The sequence below is a fragment of the Saccopteryx bilineata genome, chromosome 8 (genome assembly GCF_036850765.1).
Source record: "Saccopteryx bilineata isolate mSacBil1 chromosome 8, mSacBil1_pri_phased_curated, whole genome shotgun sequence".
In the NCBI taxonomy this organism is placed as follows: Eukaryota; Metazoa; Chordata; class Mammalia; order Chiroptera; family Emballonuridae; genus Saccopteryx; species Saccopteryx bilineata.
Window position 1 is genome coordinate 57,053,920 of NC_089497.1, and position 17,116 is coordinate 57,071,035.

The 17,116-nt window shown below is 40.6% G+C and overlaps 1 protein-coding gene across 2 annotated transcripts in view; it reads left to right on the forward strand.

Annotated features, from left to right (window-relative positions):
- The window catches only part of SENP5 (SUMO specific peptidase 5), a 76,638-nt gene that overhangs the window by 23,468 nt on the left and 36,054 nt on the right, over positions 1–17,116 (forward strand). For both annotated transcript variants that reach the window (XR_010726830.1, XM_066240966.1), the window contains exons 2-5: positions 1,677–3,217; positions 15,066–15,171; positions 15,315–15,453; positions 16,747–16,794. Coding sequence is in view for 1 of the 2 variants with exons in the window: in XM_066240966.1 (XP_066097063.1) it covers positions 1,708–3,217; positions 15,066–15,171; positions 15,315–15,453; positions 16,747–16,794 (1,803 nt within the window). In the remaining variant the exon portion in view is untranslated. The remainder of the gene's footprint in view (positions 1–1,676; positions 3,218–15,065; positions 15,172–15,314; positions 15,454–16,746; positions 16,795–17,116) is intronic.

A 17,116-nucleotide genomic window follows, 5' to 3' on the forward strand; every position in this document is an offset into this window, starting at 1 on the left:
GAGTCAAATTCATAAAATGCTCTTTAAAACCCAGGTCCATGAGTTGAGTACCTATGTCTTCTTCTATGTACTTAATTGTTTCAGGTCTTATGTTTAGATCTTTGATCCATTTTGAGTTAATTTTTGTACAGGGGGAGAGACTGTAGTCCAGTTTCATTCTTTTGCATGTGGCTTTCCAGTTTTCCCAGCACCATTTATTGAAGAGGCTTTCTTTTCTCCATTGTGTGTTGTTGGCCCCTTTATCAAAAATTATTTGACTATATATATGTGGTTTTATTTCTGGACTTTCTATTCTGTTCCATTGGTCTGAGTGTCTATTTTTCTGCCAATACCATGCTGTTTTGATTGTCGTGGCCCTATAATAGAGTTTGAAGTCAGGTATTGTTATGCCCCCAGCTTCATTCTTTTTCTTTAGGATTGCTTTGGCTATTCGGGGTTTTTTATAGTTCCCCTACAACTTTTCTTGATAAGTTACTAGCAAGCTGAAATTAGAATATTGCTTTTCTGATTCATAGTCTGGTATTTCTCCTACTTCATCTGCAGTGGCTGGTGCCTTTCTTTCTGGCTAGAGAGCCTTTGGTAATATTAGATCTTATTAAATCTAAGGGAAATTATGTTGACTATCATTTTCATTGACCATTTTTCATATGTGTGTTCCTGACATTCACACCCACACACCCACACACACTGCTACATTGGCTCTTTTTCCTTATATTTACTTTAGAGCATAACTGGGTGAGAGCATCTGATAAGAGTCCTATCCCTGCATAGTCACTCAGAAAGTCACTGATTGGTGAAGGGTAGACTGGTATCACATAATGAATGTCTATCTGCCTGGGGATGACTGTATAGAGCCCTTTCTAAAATTTGCTACATGGAACAAATTGTTTAGATATGGAATCTGTCTTAAATGGCATCTGGTCCCCTCTCCCTGCTTATTTATTTTACAAATGAGAACACAGAATTTGGGTGACTTGCTTAAAGTCACTTAGCAAATGAGAAGCAGGGCTAACATTTAGAAATTCTGTTTTGACTCCGTGCCCTTGTCTGTTCCATCAGAAACTGACTGCATATTGGGAAGTGATTCTCAAAACTTATTTTATCATAGCAAGTATACAGCAAACAGGGTCAGGTTAAGAATCCTCATGTCTTGCCTGACCAGGCGGTGGCGCAGTGGATAGAGCGTCAGACTGGGATGCGGAGGATCCAGGTTCAAGACCCCGAGGTCGCCAACTTGAGCACAAGCTCATCTAGTTTGAGCAAAAGCTCACCAGCTTGGACCCAAGGTCGCTGGCTTGAGCAAGGGGTTACTTAGACTGCTGTAGCCCCTGGTCAAGGCACATATGAGAAAACAATCAATGAACAACTAAGGTGTCTCAACGAAAAACTGATGATTGATGCTTCTCATCTCTCTTCATTCCTGTCTGCCTGTCCTTATCTGTCCCTCTCTCTGACTGTCTCTGTAAAAAAAAGAAAAAAAGAGTACTCATGTCTTCCCTCCTCAACTTTTATTGTGGAGAATTTCTTGATTAGGTAGGATTTCATTATATCTAATAGTCTTAAATTGAATTTCATGTGCTCTCTTTTTTAAAATTTTCTAACATATTTTTGTGAATAAATTTATAATTACCTCATTTTTAGGATAGATATGTAACTGTTCTTTCTGTTCTTTACAGCTACACTCAGATTTCATTATGCATCAGAAAAATGAAAAAACAGAGGATAATTCTATGGAGAAAAGGAATCCACTTAGCCTTTTCTGAGAAATGGAACACTGGGTTTGGAGGCTTTAAGAAGTTCTACTTTCACCAGCACTTGTGCATCCTGAAGGCCAAGTTGGGAAGGCCAGTTACTTGCAGCAGGCCGCTGAGGCTTTTCCAGTGCAGAAGGAAGGCCCTTCAGATCCAGAAACAGTGGATCCAGGATGAACCCCTTTTTGCTAAGACAAAATTGAATGTCACTGCTGAAAATGTTAGTGCTTTGTCCTCTAAAGTGAAAAAAAAGGGCACTAAACACTTCATTTCCTCCTCAAGGACCCTCTTGAAACTCCGAGCAGACAAATTGCTGTCATCAACGAAGAACTGTGACCATGAATACTGCGGAGATAAAAGTCTCTTGAAGGCAGTTGCTGACTTACCGGCAAATAATGTTTTAGGTCAGGCCATTGGTCACAGACCTAGGACGGAGCTGCAGGCTTCTGACTTTCCCATGAAGTTCAATGGGGAGAGCCAGAGTTCAGGTGAGAGTGGCACAGTTGTGGTCACCTTGAGCAACCATAAACGAAAGCGCTTTTGTTATGGCTGCTACCAACGGCTGGAGCAACACAGAAACGAGGGACCCTTGACTCCGAAAAAGTTCCAACTTAACCAACACAGAAGAATAAAGGTATCTTCTCTTATGATGTATGAGAAATTATCCATGATTAGATTTCGGTACAGGATTCTCAGATCCCAGCACTTCCGAACAAAAAGCAAAGTTTGCAAGCTAAGAAAAGCCCAGCAAAGCTGGGTGCAGATCACTGGGGACCATCAAGAGACCCTTAGGGAGAACGGTGAGGGTGGCAATTGTAGTTCATTCCTGTCCCCAGAACTTAAAGACCCTTCTTGTCGGCATCAACCGTACTTTCCGGATATGGACAACAGTGCTGTGGTGAAGGGAAAGAACTCTCATATGCCTGATGGCTACACTAAAGGAAGCCCTTTCTTGGGCAAGGAGCTTAGTTTAGATGAAGCATTCCCTAACCAACAGAATGGCAGTGCCACATACACCTGGGACCAGTCACCCTGTTCCTCTCCTAAGTGGGAGTTTCCAGAGCTGAGTCATGACATCCCCTTGTCAGACCATAATTCCAGTAACGTGTTTATCTCAGAAACCGAAAGAGAAACTATGACGCTAGGTTTGGAAAATCGGACAAGTACCGTCAATGATGACAGGGTAAAATTGTCAGTGTCTGGGGTAGATCAGTCTGTAAATAGTGTAGATGGTCTTGTGTCCGAAGAGACTGTTCAGAAAGAGACCTCGTGCCAGATGGAGGAGGTTGGATCTCTCAAGCAAGACATTCTTAGTTCTAAGTTGCTGGACCACCCTTACTGTAAAAGTCCATTGGAGGCTCCTGTGATGTGCAGTGGACTCAAACTAGAAAATCAAGTGGGAGGTGGGAAGAACAGTCAAAGAGCGTCTCCAGTGGATGATGAACAGCTGTCAATCTGCCTTTCTGGTATGCACTCTTCCTTTATTCTCCTCCAACTTCCAGCCCACACTTGCTGCCTGTTTGCATTTCTAGGAGAATATTTTTCCCCTCCCTCACATGGATTTTCCTTTAAGCATTAGACATTTGTTTTCTTTTTTTTTTTTTTTTAAGTGAGATAAAGACTGACAGGAAGGGAGAGAAGTGAGATGCGTTAACTCATTGTTGCATCACTTTTTGTTGTTCATTGATTGCTTTCTCACATGTGCCTTGACTGGGGGCTCCAGTTGAACCAGTGACCTCCTGCTCAAGCCAGCCACCTTGGGTTCAAGTGAGCAACCTGGGCCAGCTACCATGGGGTCATGTTGGTGAGCCCATGCTCAAGCTGGATGAGCCTGTGCTCAAGCCAGCTACCTCGGTTTTGAACCTGGGTCCTCAGCATCCCAGGCTGACGCTCTAGCCACTGCAACACTGCCTGGTCAGGCTACACATTCTTGAAGTCCTTTGTGCTGCTGTATTATTTAGATGTCCCATAGTTTATTTAATTCTTAATTGATGGATGCTTGTGTTCTTCCAGTTGTTTTCTTCTATAAACCATGATGCGGTGAAACTACTTCTTTATACTTCTACAATTGTTTCTATAAGTTAAATTCCTCGTAGTAGAATTGATGGTAGAATACTCATACTTAAATTTTAAGAGTATTATTGAATTATTCTCCCAGAAGTTGAACCAGTTTATACTTGTTAAACTTTGCCAGCCTTATGGATCATGAGAGTTTTTTTTTAATTTGTGTTTTTGAGTTTAAAGATTGAACATGTTTTTTTCTGTTTCTTGACTAATTTTTGTTTGTATATAATTTTCCTTTGCCTATTTTTCTATTGGGTTATTTATATTTTATTTAATATACAAGAAGCTTCAATGTAGCAGGTAGTATGCTAGTTCTAAGAATGTAGCATCAAACAGGATACACTGATTCCTACCTTCATAGGCCTTAGCATCATTCTGGTTATAAAGATGTTAAATTAAATTTAAACTATAAATGTCATAAATAAGAATTTAAAGTTTTTCTCTCCCAAAAGGTGAAAATCTTAGTACCCTGATTTGTGTATGATATTTTTGCTTAACAGAAATTTTTAGTTTTTACATAGTAAAATTCATCTACTCTATGGCTTTAAGTTATTATATCATGTTTTAAAATCCAGTTGTCAAAATCTACCCCATAAAGTAAGTTGTCATAAGCATTTTGGAAGACAATATGGTATTACCAGCCTTTGATCCATTTGTCATCTTGTAATGTATCCATGATTTAAAAGAGTACAAATATATTTGTACAGGGACATTACTTAAGAAAAACAAAACAAATCTTTTGGCCCTGGCCAGTTGCTCAGTAGATACAAGTGTCAGCTCAGTGTGTGGATGTCCCAGTTCGATTCCCGGTCAGGGCACACAAAAGAAGTGACCATCTTTTTCTCCCACCTTCCCTCTCTACCTCCCTGTCCCCTTTCTCTCCTTTTTTCTCTCCCACTGTCAGTGGCTTGATTGGTTCTAGTGTGGCCCTAGGCACTAAAGATGGCTTGGTTGGTACCAGCATGTCAGCCTTAGGCACTAAAAATAGCTTGGTACTTGAGCATCGATCTAAGACAAGGTTGCTGGGTAGATCCTGATCAAGGCACATGTGAGAGTCTGCCTCACTATCTCCCCTCCTATCACCTAAACAAACAAACAAACAAACAAAATAACAAATCTTTCTATGGAAGTATGAAGTATGGCACATCCAAGTAATAGTATACTATGAAGCTGTTAAGGAATAAATTTGACCTATATTTTGATACTGAAAGCTTTCTATATAAAGTGAAAAAGGCAAATTGTAAAACAAAATGATGCTGTTTTGTTAAATATATATAGGCACATATGTAGGACAAGTATATGTATATATGTGTCCACATATTTGTATAGAACATATCTGGACCGGTATATGAAATTGTTATAAATGGTTTTTTCTGGGGAGCTAGGAGAGTTACTTCTTGGTGGTTTAAACATTTCTGAGCACTTTAGTTGCCCAACCATTAAGTAGGTATAAAAAGTCCCCCCCCCCCCCGCAACTACAAAAAAAATACATAGTATAGTGTCCTAGTAAATCTTTTGAACTGTTGATTGTGTTGTGTGCCCATCACCCAAAGTCAACTCATTTTCTATCACCATATATTTGTCCCTCCTTGTCCCCCCCCATTCCCTTCCCAGTAACCACTTCAATTTTATATCCCATTTATATGTGAAACCACATAGTTCTTAGCTTTTTCTGATTTACTTAGTATACTTAGTATACTAAGTTATACTTAGTATAATGTTCTCAAGGTCTATCCATGTTGTTGTAAATGGCAATATATCATTTTTTTAAAAAAAATTTATTTATTGATATTAGTGAGAGAGGCAGACAGACAGGAACATAAATCTGTTCCTGTATGTGTCCTGACGAGGGAGAGATTAAACCGGCAACCTCTGTGCTTCGGGACAAGGCTCCAACCAACTGAGCTATCCGGCCAGAGCTTTCATCATTTCTTATGGCTGAGTAGTAGCCCCACATCTTCTGTGTGCCCTGGCCGAGAATTGAACCCAGGACTCCTGCATGCCAGGCCGATGCTCTACCACTGTGGCAACCGGCCAGGGTCATTGTAGTTTTTTTTTTTTTTTCATTTTTCTGAAGCTGTAAACAGGGAGAGACAGTCAGACTCCCGCATGCGCCCGACCGGGATCCACCTGGCACGCCCACCATGGGGCGACGCTATGCCTATGCTCTGCCTATCCTGGGCGTCACCATGTTGCGACCAGAGCCACTCCAGCGCCCGCCCGGGGCAGAGGCCAAGGAGCCATCCCCAGTGCCCGGGCCATCCCGCTCCAATGGAGCCCCGGCTGCGGGAGGGGAAGAGAGAGACAGAGAGGAAAGTGCGGCGGAGGGATGGAGAAGCAAATGGGCGCTTCTCCTGTGTGCCCTGGCCAGGAATCGAACCCGGGTCCTCCGCACGCTAGGCCGACACTCTACCGCTGAGCCAACCGGCCAGGGCGGTCATTGTAGTTTTGACGTGCATTTCTCCAATAGCTAGTGAAGATGAACATCTTTTCATATATCTGTTGCTCATCTATATGTCTTATTGGGAGAAGTGTCTGTTTATGTCCTTTCCACATTTTTAAAATGGATTGTTTGTTAGTTGCTAGCTTTGTGAGTTCTTTTATATATTTTGGATATTAACCCCTTAACAGAGCTGTTGTTTGTGAATATCGTCTCTCATTTGGTTGGCTGCCTTTTTGCTATGCAGAAGCCTTTTAGTTTGATATAGTCCCTTTTATTTATTTTTGTCTTTACTTCCTTTGCCTTTGGGATCGAATTAATAAAATGTTCTCTATGGCCAAGGTACATAAGTTTAGTACTTATGTTTTCTTCTATGTACCGTATTTTTCACTTCATAAGATGCACTTTTTTCCCCAAAAAAGTGGAGGGGAAAATGCCTGTGTGTCTTATGGAGCGAAAAATACAGTATTTTATTAAATATTTGAACATACCATTTGATTCAGAGGTGTTTTTTTTTTAATTTTTCTCCTTAAAACCTTAGGTGTGTCTTATGGTCAGGTGCATCTATCTTTTGGAGTGAAAAATATAATTTATTGTTTCAGATCTTATATTTAGATCTTTGATTCATTTTGAAATAGTTTTTGTGTATGGAATCAAACTGTGTAGTGAAGTTTCATTCAGCATTGAAATTCGAAGAGCAGGAGATTGATGGGGAGAGAGGACATTGTGGCCCCCTTTCCCCCGCTCCATTACTTGTAACACTTGGCAAGAATTAGAAACGGCCATTTCTTTTTCTTTCTTTTTTTTTTTACTGAGACAGAGAAAGAATCAGAGAGAGAAGGATAGATAGGGACAAATAGATAGGAATGGAGAGAGATAAGAAGTATCAATCATTAGTTTTTCATTGTGGCACATTAGTTGTTCATTGATTGCTTTCTCATATGTGCCTTGATCGTGGGGCTACAGCAGACCGAGTAACCCCTTGCTCGAACCAGCGACCTTGGGTCCAAGTAGTGAGCTTTTGCTCAAACCAGATGAGCCCTCACTCAAGCTGGCAACCTCAGGATCTCGAACCTGGGTCTTCCGCATCCCAGTCTGATGCTCTATCCACTGCACCACCGCCTGGTCAGGCAAGGAACGGCCATTTCTAAGAACAGTTTTTGGAGTTCTTAGTATCAGCATTCCCATTGAAAATAGTTCAGGGCAAAGCAACAGTTACTGCATGTCATAGCCCTTCCTCTACTCAAATTACCCAAGTAGAAGTGAGCCCAGAATTTATCACAAAACATCTGAGAAAAGCCAATGCAATGAAAGAGACCGATTTAACAAATGAAAGAACTAAACTTGAATAATCAGGATTAATAGAGCCATCAGAATAGGAATCAACATAGGACAAGCAGTATAGTAGATGCTCCCTTCACTGACTTCTATAGCAGTAGGCAATATTAAGTTCCATGGTATGGTGAATACTGGCTCTTCTCCTATACAGTGTGTCCATAAAGTCATGTTGCACTTTTGACCGGTCACAGGAAAACAACAAAAGACGATAGAAATGTGAAATCTGCACCAAATAAAAGGAAAACTCTCCCACTTTCACACCTATTCAGTGCAGTTCGATGTGGGATCACACACAGATTTTTTAGGGCTCCTTAGGCAGCTATCCCATATAGCCTCTACAGATTCGTCACTGACTGATGGCCTATCAGAACGGGGTTTCTCCACCAAACTGCAGGTTTCCTTCAACTGCTTATCCCACCAAGCAATGTTATTCCTATGTGGAGGCGCTTCGTTATAAACGCGCTGATATTCACGTTGCACTTTGGTCACGGATTTGAATTTAGCAAGCCAGAGAACACACTGAACTTTCCCCTGTACCGTCCACATCTCGACTGGCGTGGCCATGGGCTGCTCCGCTGTATACACGGTGTTACGTCATCATCTGCCCATGTGCACATGCTGCCACATCAACCTACAGAAACTGGGAGAGTTTTCCTTTTATTTGGTGCAGATTTCACATTTCTATCGTCTTTTGTTGCTTTCCTGTGACCGGTCAAAAGTGCACCATGACTTTACGGACACACTGTATAACTGCACGTTATGCTCATTGCTGTGAATTTACATATTTATCATGAGTCAGTTGTACACTTCAAATTACTTACTGCATTTCATAATTTTATTAAATATTGCATTAACCAATAAAACATGAGCGTAGAAAGTTACTCTCTTCAAAACCAAATTGGGCCCTGGCCGGTTGGCTCAGCGGTAGAGCGTCGGCCTGGCGTGCAGGGGACCCGGGTTCGATTCCCGGCCAGGGCACATAGGAGAAGCGCCCATTTGCTTCTCCACCCCCCCCTTCCTCTCTGTCTCTCTCTTCCCCTCCTGCAGCCAAGGCTCCATTGGAGCAAAGATGGCCCGGGTGCTGGGGATGGCTCCTTGGCCTCTGCCCCAGACGCTAGAGTGGCTCTGGTCGTGGCAGAGCGACGTCCCAGAGGGGCAGAGCATCACCCCCTGGTGGGCAGAGCGTAGCCCCTGGTGGGCGTGCCGGGTGGATCCCGGTCGGGCGCATGCGGGAGTCTGACTGTCTCTCCCCGTTTCCAGCTTCAGAAAAAATACAAAAAAAACCCAAAAACCCAAATTGGATGCTTTGCAAAACTCTAAGTTGCTGAAAAAAATTAGTACTGAGTTTTGCTTGTACAAGATAACTTTAAAAGAGGTGAAGGAAAACAAGAAAATCTAGGAGTCTGTACTCAGATTAGCTACTGTTTTGGAGGGAAAGAAATAGATTCCTATGCCACAAAGTATTTTAGATGGATTAAAATTTAATTAGAAACAAGTAAAGACACAAAATCATTATTTATAATAGCAAAATGTGGAAACAACCTAAATGCTTATAAACTGACAAATGGATAAATAGAACTTGATATGCCAATTCAATGGAATATTGTACCATAAAAAATGGAATAATTATATATGTTTCAGTGTGAATGAACCTTAAAATATGCTAAGAATCCAGATACAAAAAGGTAATGCACTGTTTGATTCTATTGATTTGACATATCCAGAGTTAAAGCAAATATTTAGAAATATAAAGTTGCCAAGGACTGGGGAGAGGTAGGAATGAAGAGTGACTGCTAACAAGCACAAAATTTCTTTGTGGGGTAATGCAAATATTCTGGAATTGGGTAGTGGTAATAGTCGCATAACTCTGAATATACAAAAACATTGAATTGTACACATAAAAGAGGTTGAATTTTGTGGTATGTGAATCACAGTTCAATAAAGCTGTTAAATAAAAGAAACCAATTTAATAATCAAGCATGATAGGAAACTCGGGCAATGAAAATATACCAGATTGACTTCATCTGCTAAAATCTTATATATAACAAAACTTTTAAATGAAAAATTTAGAAATTTTATTGATTGATTTTAGAGAGAGAGAGGAAGGGATAGAGAGACACATTAGATTTGTTGTTCCACTTATTTATGCATTCACTTGTTGACTTCTGTATGTGCGCTGACCTGATCGGAGATCAAACCCATAGCCTTGGCGTAATCAGAAAACCCTCTAGCTAGCTGACCTTCTTGGCCAGAGTTCATAAGTGATAATTTGAAGTTTTAGGTATACATGTCTTTTGACCCAGAAATTTGACTTTTAGCAAGTTGTCTGGGGAAATAATAGAACAAAGATATGTCAGAGGTTTTAATTAGGACATATTTAAAGAGCTAAAAATTAATAAATAATCATCAAGAGGGAATTGGTTAAAATACTCATGTAATGGACTACTAGGTTGTTTTGAATTGACTTAGGTAAGAAATTAACATGTAATGAATGGAAGAAAAGCAGCTTTAAGAAGAGTAGGTATAGTGTGCTACGTACATGTTTAAGAAGTACATGTTTATAAGGGCATAAAAGTTCTAAAGGGTAACTGCCACTTTATTTAAAATGTTCATGGTCATGTATTAGGAAAAACTTAAAATTAAAGCTTCTTCTTGTTTTAATTCTTTAAAAATGTTCAACCCTATTTTCTTCTAGACTGTTGTTAATGTGTTATTTTTACATTTAGCCATTGGGAAAAAATAAAGATGGATCCCTACTTTGTTCTTGACACCAAAATGAATTCCAGCTGAGAATGAAAAGTTTAGTCACTAGTTATATTACCATTTATTGATTGATTCATCTCTGCAGGGTTATAAGATGCTGCCTGCTATTAGGTCTGTTTCTATATTAGCACTATTCTGCTTTAATTACTGTGATTAATTTTGTAATTTGATGGGACTAGGCCCTCTTTTTCCTCCCTTGTCCCTTATTCACTGCTCCCCTTTAATTCTTTTCAAAATCTTCAAGAAATTTCTCACATTTTTGTCCTTTTAATTGATATTGTGTTACATTTTTAGAGTAATTTAGGGAAAAATTACAATATTTGAGTTTTCCTGTCTAAAAACAAAGACTCCATTTATTGACCTATGTGTTCCTTAAAATAATTATATAGTGCTTTTTACTTAGGCTTTGCACAATCCTTCAGTTTATCCTTATAGGTCATGTCTTCTCTATTGTTGAGTTTTGGCTTTTTTTTTTAATTAAAAAAATTTTTAAAAAAGTTTTATTTATTGATTTTGAGAGAGAGGGAGGGAGAGAAGGGGGGAGGAGCAAAAAGCATCAACTCCCATTAGTGCCCTTGATCAGGCAAATCTGGGGTTTCAAACCAGTGACCTCAGCATTCCAGGTCGACACTTTATCCACTGCACCACCACAAGTCAGGCGTGTATTGTATTTTGTTGGGGAACCAAGTGGTTGTATTTCTCATGTGCATAGCATAAGAGCTAATTGCTCCGTTTCTGTGGTGGTGTCGTAACCTGCGATCAGAATATTAGTTCTGACATATGCTAGTTAAGGGTCCTTGGGAAAGTGCTTAACCTCCCTAAGCTTCCTGTCTCCATTTGTAAAGTAGGAATACTGTCTAACACAGGGGTCCCCAAACTTTTTACACAGGGGGCCAGTTGACTGTCCCTCAGACCGTTGGAGGGCCAGACTATAAAAAAAACTATGAACAAATTCCTATGCACACTGCACATATCTTATTTTAAAGTAAAAAAACAAAATGGAAACAAATACAATATTAAAAATAAAGAACAAGCAAATTTAAATCAACACACTGACCAGTATTTCAATGGGAACTATGCTCCTCTCACTAACCACCAATGAAAGAGGTGCCCTTTCCAGAAATGCGGTGGGGGCTGGATAAATGGCCTCATAGGGTGTTTACAAGGATGAAGTGAGATATACTTAGAGCTCGGCTTATGGTAAAAGTGCTTGTTACTATTTTACTTCTGGTACCAGTGAGTTAATGGTGTGCATCAGTGAGACCTTATCATCTAGGGTTCTCCTTGAAGATTCAGATAGGACCTTTCTGTGCATTAAGAGTCCTTATTTATCACCTGAAAGTGAAAACAAAAGTACAGATCCAAAAGGCTACCATCCAGAAATAACACTATTAACAAGGACACTTGTTTCTGGTGATAACTAGTTGGGAATTGGAGCCCATATCCCATGTTAGATGAGCCTGCTTTCTTCCTTGGGAAATCTCAGTTAAGGTTGCTGGGCTTCAAGTTTAATCTTTTGTTATGAGAGGGGCATTATTTTTGTATAAAATTTTTTCCTTAAATGCAGTTTATAATGTTAGGATTTCTATCTTCTGTTTGGGCCCATTCTCTCACGTAGATACAAGGTTATGCTTAGATAACTATAAGATATGGTTTAGTAAACACTGTAGGCAAATGTTATATGCTCTATTCCTACTTTTGAAGCCCCAAATCCCTTATCTTCTAATTTGATTAAGCTCGAATGTGATACCCCTTTTCTTTCTTCTGTGTGCCTAAAGCCTAGACCAGAACCAGGCATAAGCAAAGAACTCTTTGCTGTTTACTGTACCTTGACCTTTTCTCTTAAGCCTTTCCAATTGGGAGCCACCGTGATGGGAGACTAACAGGAGGAGATTTAAATAGGTTTTTCACACTTTTTTCTGCCCCTCCCCCCCATACAGAAGACTCCATTCCTAAGACAGTAACATTGTTGTGGTCCTTCCTGTTCATTTTGAAATGATGTATTGCAGAGACCACTCTTAAAGTTAGAAAGTTGTCCTTACTTTCCCATGTTAACCTAGACTAAACTGTCAGACTGATGATTAGGCTGCTCAGAGGCGGATTAAGGTCGGTTGAGGCCCCAGGTGCAGAAGAAAATATTGGGCCCCTTAAAAAAAAAGAGAGGGAAAATAAAAATACATGTTAACCATATTTTTATTTAAAATATTATGTACTATTAATGATAAATTGCGCATATGAAACAAACTTGGTGTCATTAGAAAAAAGTGTAAAGTTGGGGTTTTGCGGGCCCTTCAAAGTTGGGGCCCAGGCCCTGGCTGGTTGGCTCAGTGGTAGAGCGTCGGCCTGGCGTGCGGGGGGACCCGGGTTCGATTCCCAGCCAGGGCACATAGGAGAAGCGCCCATTTGCTTCTCCACCCCCCCCCCCCCTTCCTCTCTGTCTCTCTCTTCCCCTCCCGCAGCCGAGGCTCCATTGGAGCAAAGATGGCCCGGGCGCTGGGGATGGCTCCTTGGCTGCTGCCCCAGGCGCTAGAGTGGCTCTGGTCACGGCAGAGCGACGCCCTGGAGGGGCAGAGCATCGCCCCTGGTGGGCGTGCCGGGTGGATCCCGGTCGGGCACATGCGGGAGTCTGTCTGACTGTCTCTCCCCGTTTCCAACTTCAGAAAAAATACAAAAAAAAAAAAAAAAAAAAGTTGGGGCCCAATGAGCCCACCATAAAATCCACTTCTGAGGCTGCTGCCCTCCCCTTTCAGCATTAGTGAATAGCACAAGTCATGTCTGCACTTTAGTGAGCATCTCAGCCTCCCTTCAGCTTCTTTGAATTTACTTAGAAATAATTTGCTGTGATTTTATTTCCTAGTGCCTTTTTAGGTATATTCAAATCATTTTGGAAGCCAGAAAAATTCATGTACATATTACCTAAATTGACCTGAAGACTATGATATTCTGGCCAAGAAGTCATCCTTAATTCATTCCCTTCTTTAAAATACGCTTCACACCAGACCTGTGGTGGCGCAGTGGATAAAGCGTTGACCTGGAATGCTGAGGTTGCCGGTTCAAAACCCTGGGCTTGCCCAGTCAAGGCACATATGGGAGTTGAAGCTTCCTGCTCCTCCCCCCTTCTCTCTCTCTCTCTCTCTCTCTCTCTCTCTCTCTCTCCCCCCCCCCCTCTCAATCTCTCTCTCCTCTAAAATGAATAAATAAATAAAAAAATTTAAAAAAAAGTTAAAAAAAAAATGCTTCACAACCTGTTACCAGTTAAGCTTACCTTATAGTGTTATTTTGAGTATAATAATGGTGTCAAATTGTATATTAAAAATGCCTTAGAGTTTGTCCTTTGCTGTGAGATGAGAAATCACACACCTTTACCAGTTGATACTTAACAATTAATTCCCTCTAATTGTGATTTTTTTTTAAAAAAGGTAATTCCTTTAGTTACCAAATGTGATAGACACATTTAACTGGGTAATTAAGCCCTTTAGATTTCACTCAGAAGGTGATAGGATTCTACTGCAAGGTTTAGCTACTGAAAGATGTCAATCTTTAGTTTTAGCTAGCGATTTCCTAACAATGAGTTAATAGCTTAGAACAGTGGTCCCCAAACCCCGGCCACGGAACGCTACCGGTCCATGGGCCATTTGGTACCAGTCTGCAGAGACAGAATAAATAACTTACATTATTTCCGTTTTATTTATATTTAAGTCTGAATGATGTTTTATTTTTGAAAAATGACCAGATTCCCTCTGTTACATCTGTCTAAGACTCAGTCTTGACGCTTGTCTCGGTCACGTGATACATTTATCTGTCCCATCTTAAATGCTGGACCGTGAAAATTTTTTGTTTTGTTTTTGTTTTTTGTTTTTTTTACAGAGACAGAGTCAGAGAGAGGGATAGTTAGGGACAGACAGATGGGAATGGAGAGAGATGAGAAGCATCAATCATCAGTTTTTTGTTGCGACACCTTAGTTCATTGATTGCTTTCTCATATGTGCCTTGACCGTGGGCTTTCAGCAGACTGCGTAACCCCTTGCTGAAGCCAGCGACCTTGGGTCCAAGCTGGTGAGCCTTGCTCAAACCAGATGAGCCTGTGCTTAAGCTGGCGACCTCAGGGTCTCGAATCTGGGTCTTCTGCATCCCAGTCCAACGCTCTATCCACTGCGCCACCACCTGGTCAGGCAATATTTTCTGACATTAAACTGGTCCATGGCCCAAAAAAGGTTGGGGACCACTGGCTTAGAAATCCAGTGTGAAATTTTGCCTTAAAGCATTTCTCTATAGATTGAAACAGCGAGAGCCTGATTAATTTTATTATTTTACAAAACATAACTTTTATTTATTTATTTATTTTTATTTTTTTAAACATAACTTTTAAAAGATTATTCTAAAGATTTTGTTTATTGATTTTACAGAGAGAGGTGGAGTGAGAAGTATTGATTCATAGTTGCTTCATTTTAGTTGTTCATTGATTGCTTGTTTGTGCCTTGCCCTGGTAAGCCTGGGGTTTCGAACCGGTGACCTTAGCATTCCAGGTTGACGCTTTATCCACTGCGCCACCACAGGCCAGGCTAAAAGATGTTTTAATAGTATAAATATGTAGTAATATAGGTTAAATGTGTGTTAAGTATTATGTATCGATAGGTTAGGTATTGGAAGAATGACTTTGCTGAAAATGGTTTTACCCATCTTAATTTTTCTTTCTTCCTTTATTTAAGGATTCCTAGACGAGGTTATGAAGAAGTATGGCAGTTTGGTCCCACTCAGTGAAAAAGATGTCCTTGGAAGACTGAAAGATGTCTTTAATGAAGACTTTTCTAATAGGTTTGTAGATAATGCTCAAGTTAAGTCCTGGGAAAAAAATTCTTTACATCCATGACTTTTTCCTTGGTTAAAAAATTATACTTAGCAATACGTTGAGTAGAACTCTTGTTTTTAATCTTTTATTTTCAAATTTTCTGTTTCAGGAAACCATTTATCAATAGGGAAATAACAAACTATCGGGCCAGACATCAAAAATGCAACTTCCGTGTCTTCTACAATAAGCACATGCTGGATATGGATGATCTGGCAACACTGGATGGTCAGAATTGGCTGAATGACCAGGTTGGTGAACTATAGATTCTCATCAAGGAAAAGTTGCAGAGGATGTTAGACAATAAAAAGAATAACTTCTGCATTGGCCTCACAGCTATATTTTGGAATCAAGGTTTCGTTTCTTTTTTTCTTCTTTTTTTTATTTAAGTGAGAGGGGGGTGGGGATAGAAAGACAGACTCCTGCAATACCCCTGACTGGATCCCCCTGGTGATGCCAGTTTGAGGCCCATGCTTCCGACTAAGCTATTTTTAGTGCCTGAGGCCACAGAGCCATCCTCAGTGCCTAGGGCCAATGCTCTGGAATCAATCTAGCCATGGCTGTGGGAGTGGAAGAAAGAGAAAGAGAAGGGGGAGCAGGAGGGGAGAAGAAGCAGATGATTGCTTCTCCTGTGTGCGCTGACCAGAAATCGAACCTGGGACTTCCACACGCTGGGTTGACACTATACTACTGAGCCAACTGGCCAGGGTGGACTCAAGGAATCTTTATTTCTTTTCTTTCTTTTTTTTATTTTTTTTATTTTTAGATAAGAGGAGAGGAGATAATGAGACAGACTCTCATGTGCACCCTGACTGGAATCAATCCAGCAACCCAATCTGGGGCCAGTGCTCATTTACCGAGCTATTTTTAGTGCCTGAGGCTGTTGCTCTCAGACAGAGCTATCTTCAGTGCCTGGGGCCACACTCGAACCAATCAAATCATTGGCTGTGGGAGGGGAAGCGGGAGTGGGGGAGAAGTGGATGGTCGCTTCTTCTATGTGCCCTGCCCAAGAATCGAACCCAGGACGTCCATTCACTAGACTGATACTCTATCCAGTGAGCCACCAGCCAGGGCCGGATTCTTTATTTTTTATTTTATTTTATTTTATTTTAACGAGAGAGAGACAGAGAGAGAGACTGACAGGCAGGAAGGGAGACAGATGAGAAGCATCAGTTCTTCATTGCGGCACCTTAGTTGTTCATTGATTGCTTTCTCATATGTGCTTTGAACAGTGGGCTCCAGCTCAAGCCAGCGACCATGGGATCTCATGTCTATGATCCCACGCTCAAACTGGTGAGCCCGCACCCAAGCTGGTGACCTCGGGGTTTTGAACCTGTGCCCTTTGCATCCCAGTCTGATACTCTATCCACTGTGCGACTGCCTGGTCAGGCAGAATTATTTTTTACTAAAATGATTTATTCACTAACCCCACTATCTAAAAGGTTTGATTACTGTTACCAGTATCAATATTATTTATTCTGAGTGGGATGTTCTGAATTGACTGTATAGGGTTAGTAAGCTGGTTTTATGTTGACTTTTTATAGGTTATTAATATGTACGGTGAGCTGATAATGGATGCAGTACCAGAAAAAGTAAGTGAAAACTTACTCTTCTTTAGGAGAGAGAGTCTTGTATATTAAAAGAAGGTTAAAAAGGAACTATAAGTATTTAATATTCTTAGGTTTTTAAAAAGGGTTAGATTTTGACTTGATCATGTGCCTAGGGTTGGACATGCATTCTACAAAGTCACTTCTGCATAAGAAATGCTAGTGTTTTCCTGCTTACTTGTTTCAAAGTGGGTACGCGTGTTATTTTTGTTTTTGTAGAGAGACGGACAGACAGGAAGGGAGAAAGATAAGCATCAACCCATAGTTGTGTCACCTTTAGTTGTTCATTGATTGCTTCTCATACATG